The sequence below is a fragment of the Opisthocomus hoazin genome, chromosome 16 (assembly GCF_030867145.1).
Source record: "Opisthocomus hoazin isolate bOpiHoa1 chromosome 16, bOpiHoa1.hap1, whole genome shotgun sequence".
NCBI classification, from domain to species: domain Eukaryota; kingdom Metazoa; phylum Chordata; class Aves; order Opisthocomiformes; family Opisthocomidae; genus Opisthocomus; species Opisthocomus hoazin.
Window position 1 is genome coordinate 15,314,734 of NC_134429.1, and position 6,057 is coordinate 15,320,790.

The 6,057-nt window shown below is 59.0% G+C and overlaps 1 protein-coding gene across 1 annotated transcript; it reads right to left on the bottom strand.

The window, feature by feature from the left end:
- Positions 1-1,003: 1,003 nt before the first annotated feature.
- NECAP2 (NECAP endocytosis associated 2) lies at positions 1,004-5,469 on the bottom strand. Its single transcript, XM_075437189.1, has 8 exons — positions 5,262-5,469; positions 4,618-4,718; positions 4,410-4,514; positions 3,870-3,951; positions 3,201-3,309; positions 2,649-2,826; positions 2,418-2,496; positions 1,004-2,049 (listed from the first exon to the last, which is right to left on the bottom strand). The coding sequence occupies exons 1-8, from the start codon at positions 5,366-5,368 to the stop codon at positions 2,001-2,003; spliced, it is 810 nt and encodes a 269-aa protein (XP_075293304.1). The 5' UTR covers positions 5,369-5,469; the 3' UTR covers positions 1,004-2,000.
- Positions 5,470-6,057: the final 588 nt, after the last annotated feature.

The following is a 6,057-nucleotide window of genomic DNA, read 5'->3' on the forward strand; positions in this document are numbered from 1 at the left end:
TGGTTGCCTCGGGGGTCCCAACGCCTCCGGCCAGGCCGCCAGCATCCACCGCCAAAACCAGTCCTGAATACTCCCACAGCCGAGCAGGGCTTTGTAAACAAAAACCACCAAGGCGGCTCTCGGCGAGAGGGGAAGGAGCATAAAAAAGGAAAATATAAACAAAAAAATCGCTTCCCCGTGCCCAAAATCGGTGGAAATGTGCTTAGTTTGCCGCGCTGTCCCCCCCCCAGGCAGGATGGTGCTGGCTCCCACCGGGGAAAGGAGCTCCTTGGAGAGAGTAAGCCAGCCTTTTCGTTAAATCCCAGCCCTCGTTAAGCTCATTAAAGCCCAGGGGTTTGCTCTGGCAGGAAAAGCCTTGGGGTGGAGCGTGGGAGGGTTGCTACGGGGCAAAGCAGCATTAAACCCCCGCGGGGACACGTCTCCCCCTGCGCCGGAGCCTCCGCAGCCACCCCGGGGCAGCAAATTTTACCCCCTGGGGTAATTAAGGACTTTTTGCCCTCACCCTGGCTGGGAAAGTCACCGGTAAATCCCCAACCCCGCACAAAATCCCCCGTGCTGGGGGCATCTCCGCTCCCGGAATCAATCACGGATCCGACCCCAAGCCTCCCTCCGGAGAACGTCGGCGTCTCCCAGCCGCGCTCTTCCCAACCCCGCAGCCCTGCCCCGTCCCCGAGAGCCGCGGATGAACCGGGATGGGGAGATGACACCGGGGCAAGGAGATGGGATTACGGATTTACGGCGTCTCGGGTCCCTCCAGCCAAGCAGGGGCTGCCTCAGTCTGCCCCCAGCCTTTAGGAACACAACAAAGCTCATTTTCCCCCCCACCATTTCTTTCCTTACCTTCTCCTCCTGGAGTCCTTCACAACCATAAAACCACTGCTAAGCAACAGGCGTCTGTTGTGCTTCGCTGTCCGACACCGTCTCCTCGACACCGGCACGGAGGGGGAACCACAAAAGCTCACCAGCCCCTCCGAGGGGGTAAAAAAAAAAATATATATCCATATTTGGCATCCAAACCATTTTATTACTCGCTTCGAAGCGTTACATTTCTCACCTGGGTTTGCAGGCTCGCTGCCAGGCAAAGTAAAAGCTCTGGAAATAAAATGCTCATCATCCAGCTGGAAATGGAAATAATAAAAATGCGAGGCACGGAAAAAAATAAGCGGGATTTTGTACAGCGGAAGGCCTTGGTATAAATAGGTAAGAAAATATTTATTGGTTTAAAGAGGAATCTCAACCCCAGCTCTGCTGAAGAGACTGACTCCATTCTGTCTTTCATCGCACACATGGCTTCATAAAATGTCCGCGGAAAGAAGGAAAAATCTGTCTTCAAAATACAGAAGGAAAAAAAAAACCCCAAAAACCAGCAAAACAAACTTCCCCGAGTCAGAAATGAGGAATTTCAGCACGGAAACACAGCGGGCCGGCACCCCACCTCCCGCACCACGGAGCTAAGCGCTCGGAAAAAAAACCTGGGGCGACGCTCGGCGTCTCGGCAGCGCGTTCGTCCGGCCTTCGCAGGCGAGACGGCTCCAGGAGGACGCTCCCGGCCCCGGGAAGGATTTATCCAGCCCAAACACGCAAGGAGAAAGCGGAGGAGTCGCCAAGGAGGCTCTATCGCACAAACCTTCAGCAAAAAATTAGCTTAATTGGGGCAGCGCTGCGAGCGGGGGTCATCCTGCTCAGAGCACTCGCTCGGCCTCTCGTTATTATGGAGAGGTAACGAAGCAGACGGCTGTTTTTTTCTTTTTTTTCGCAGAAAGGAGAAGCCTCAGAGGTTTCCTGCGATCCAGGTAGAAAATACAAGCCCCCCAGGGCGGCGGGCGCTGGTGTGGAGTGTTTTAAGGCACGTGTTCGTTTGCTCTCTCAGCATTTCGATGCCAGGGCAGAGGCGGGGATTTAAGGGCAGGAGCGGGGTGTCCCCAAGCCCCTGCTTTGGTCCCGAAGGAATCGCAGCGATCCCAGCACCCACGTGGGAAAGAGTGGCCGAGGGGCCGGGGTCAGAACTGAACCCAGCCTGCGTTCCCCTGAGTCTGGTTAGAAGCCGACCTGGGGAGAAAAGAGGGGAGAAAAGAGGTTTTAGACACTGAGAGGGGCTGTGGCACGTGGGGAGGGAGCCGGACAGCCAGGAACGGGTCCTCCGGGCTCGCCCCAAACCTCTCCCCGCGGCACAGATCACCGAGGAAGACGGGGCATGGCGCTGGGAGGAAGAGGAAGGCAGCGCCCGCGGACTTGCGCTGAACTCGGGGAATTCTCAACAGACGCTGTCAGAGCCGTTTTGAAATCCCAAACGGGTGCTGGGACGGAGCGGTGCTCCCACCCCAGCAGGGGTTTTCAGCAAAGCCAGCAAGATTTGGTCTGGATTGGGGTTTTTTTGGGGATCGCCCACGCTGCACACAAACCCCCCACGGCCTCACCCTGAAGCTTTGGCAAAGTCTCCCCAGACGTCGGCGGCAGAGGGAGCAGCAGCGGGCTGCGGCCAGGACAAGAGGGAGTCTGTCGTCAGCCAGGAAAGTCGGAAAGAGAGAAAACAACCATCAGGAGTTATTTCCCACTCTTCTTCCCAGATTCCCCCTTGGTTTTCCCAACTTTTGATGGATAAAACCGAATCTGAAGAGCTTTACAGTCGTCGCTGCGTGACCACGGACCTGTGATGGGGGTGCCCGGGAGCGGGGCGGGCGCAGCGAGCGAAGCCGGCCGTTCTCCGGAAGGACAACCCGAAGCAGAGGATTTCCCTCCAGGAGGCGGCGGGAGCAAGCTCAGGCCCCCGGGACCCACAGGACGTGGTCTGGAGTTCCCCGTTGCTCCTTCTTTTTTCTTCATGTTCTGAAATAAGAGAGGGAAATTTGGGTGGTATCACATTTAAATCCAGAGCTGGAGCGTCATTCCTCGCAGCCACGGCTTGCACAAAGCCAAATTTCTTTATTCCACGGGAAAAAAAACCTGCTGCACTGCGCCGTCCCACGGCTGGTGCAGCAGAAGGGGTCAAACCACAGACGGTTTTCACCTGCAAACCCCCACCAGGAACCCACGGACCCGGTTCCGTAACCAGGAACACAACCCCTGCACACGCAGCGTTATCACCGCGGGCTCTGCACCGGGCTTCCTCCCATACGGGGATTTCGGGGCGAAGCCGCCGCTTCCTCTTCTGCCACCCAAGGGAGAGGTTGGGAGGGCACTGAGCCGGAGAAGCCCCTCACCGCAATGTTGAGTTTGATGGTTTGCCCCTCCTTGAAGCCCAGATCCAGTTTGGGTCCCAGGTCGGGGTTCTCGGCCTGTTTGGCCAGCTCGCTCTGCTGCCTCACCCATCTGCAGCGGTTAAACAAGCAGAAAAGGACAAGTCGACCACCAGCCCAAGGCTCTCCCGGACAAATCCTGCCCACGATCATCCCCTCAGCCTGGCAGCGGCTCTTTCGAGGCGCTGGATGTGATCCGAGACCTTCCCTGCCGGAGTAACGGGCTACGGGCAGCGCCGAGGGAACGATTCCTGCCGGGGGCTGTGAGCGCTCAGGCCGCACGGATCCACCAGCCAGCAGCACAGCCCACCCTGCCCCAAAGCCCCACCATCCGCCAGGGACGCTGCTCCAGCCCCTCAGGAGCAGCCTCTCGCCGGTGGCACGTGAAGAAATGAAAAGGAATCAGGGAACCTGCCCGATTTTGGACTGAGAAGCCCGGTTCGGGAGCCCGCTGGGAAATAATTGAGAGAGGAAGAGCTGCCTGCACAAGGGCTGTGCAGAGGGACCGGCGTTTCCACCTCCTCACACCACGCTTGCCCGCTCCAGCTCGCAGCTTTCTCTGCCCCACTGCTTCTGGTGGACACCCGCCAAAACAGCCAAGCCGAGAGGGAGTGGGGAGAGGCACGAACTCACTTGAAATGGTCTTGGAGAGCCACGTTGAAGTCAAAGGCATCCCCTCGGTCAACAAAGCCAACTCCGATGAAAGCTCGGCGGCCTGGGGAAGGAGGAAGAGTAAGGGCTGGAATCGCAAAGCAGCAGAGGAAGAGGGAGAGCCCCGTGCCCGCTGCCTCCTCCAGCTGGAGCTGGGAGCCTGGAAACTGAGATACAGGACTAGGGATATCTTCTGCTTGTTGGTCACATGGGCAGGCTTAGAAAAACCAGCTTTTAAATTAACACAAGGGCGTCAAAGCGGAGGTTGGCATCACAGTGATGGTCCTGCATGCAGAGGCGTCCTCACGCTAACGCCAAGCAGCGAGATTAAACTGGTTTTATTCAAGGTGAAGGACAGAGTGCAGCTGGCGTGAGAGAGTGAGAGAATTCATCCCTCTGCCACCGCACGCAGGGAATATTTAGCCCTTGAAAGCAAGAATCCTTCGCAAACAAGAGCAGCGAGGGCACTGAAGACTTTCTGAGGTGATTCCCCCAACCCGTCCCCCGTGTATCACGCTGCACCGTTCCCGTCTTCGATCCGGATGACGAAATATCTGCTGGAGTCCGTCACGCTCTCCACAGCGATGCCAGGGAACTGCTCCACCGGCGCCTGGGCAAAAAGTTCTCCTGGAAAAGAGAAACAGGAGCAGGTAACACCAGGGTGTAGCAGCTCTGCGCCGTCTTCCTCCCCACGGAGCAGCGTGGAGCTGCCGCCATCGCTCCTCCTTACCCGAGGTCTTGTCTTCCAGCTTAATGAAAGCGACCTTGCCCTTGGCGGTGATCCGCAGCCTGCCGCTCCACGCCGGCTGGTCCAGCTGCCATTCCGCAGCTCTGGAGAAAGAGGAAACAGCGACCGACGTCTGAGCCGCCTCTCACATCCCAGACAACGCCACCAACAAGTTTTAATGCCACCCTGACACAGCATGGAGCTCGTCTGCTCGACTCCCCTCATTGACAGCTTGCGCTTGCGGCAGAAGGAGGCAGGTTCATCACGAGGCCTCTCGTTTTGCCCCAAAACCAGGCGTTGGGTCCCAGCGGGGACCAGGCCAAGAATTGCACAAGAGGTTTCGCTTCCCCTTCCACAGGATCCGCAGCTCGAAAGCAGCTTCTCGGAAGCGCTGAGCTGCGTTCGCTACAGCTTGGCTCTGCCAGGCCGGCCTTCAGGCCCGGCTGCAGAGCGAAGGGAGAGGAGCCCCCCAGCCCCCGGGAGATGGAGATGCCCCCACTCGGGGCGTGGGGCAGAGACACCCCGTGAGGGGCAGGCCTCGCTGCCCCACGGCGGGGCCCAGCTCCCGTGCGGGAGGGGGCAAACCCCACGCAGCCCCATGACAGGAGGGGCAGACGCCGCGCAACCCGAGGCGGGGCAGGCCCCACCTGTAGCCGCGGTTGGAGGCCCGCGGCGGTACCCGGTAGACGTGCACGGCCGGCTTCACGCACAGCACCGCCTCGTACTCCTCCTCCTCCGCCGCTATGGCCGCCATCGCGGCGGAACTCCGCCCGCCGCCGCTCCGGCCCGCCGCCTCGATGGTAGCGCCCGCCTCTGTGGTACTGCCCCCTTCTCCCAGGCGGGGCGAGGAGGGGAGGAGCGAGGGGAGGGGCTGCCTCACCCGCCGCCGCGGCGCCCCCTGGCGGGCGGGAGGCTCCCCTGCAGGTGGTAACTGGTCCCAGTTGGGTGCTGGAACTTGGAACCAGGACGGGGCCGCGGGGAGCCTGTCAGGGCACACGGCCAGGCGCCAGAGCTGCTGCAGCACCTTTCCTCCCCGCTTCGCAACCCCGAGTCACTAAAAGTCACATTTTTCCCTGATTTCACCTTAAAAATAAGAATTAAAAGGCAGTCAGGACCTGCGCAGGAGCTGCCAGAACTCTAACCCCCTCTTGCCTCGGCTGGTAGCACCCCGACAGCCTCTGCCCACCTTCTCCAGTGGTTATCGAGCACAACGCCCGAGCAGGGAGACCAGCACATTGCAAAAAAATAAATAAATTAAATAAAATAAAAATCCCTTCTTTTCTCATCCACTGCGAGAGGCAGCACGGTCACAGCTCAGAGCCCGGTTTGGAAACCACATCTTCCCACCAAGCACTGCCACCTCCCACCCTCCTCGGACTGCATCTCCCCAGCAAGGTAAAAATGGGGAAAATTCCCCTTTTTAGGTAAATACCAACACAATTG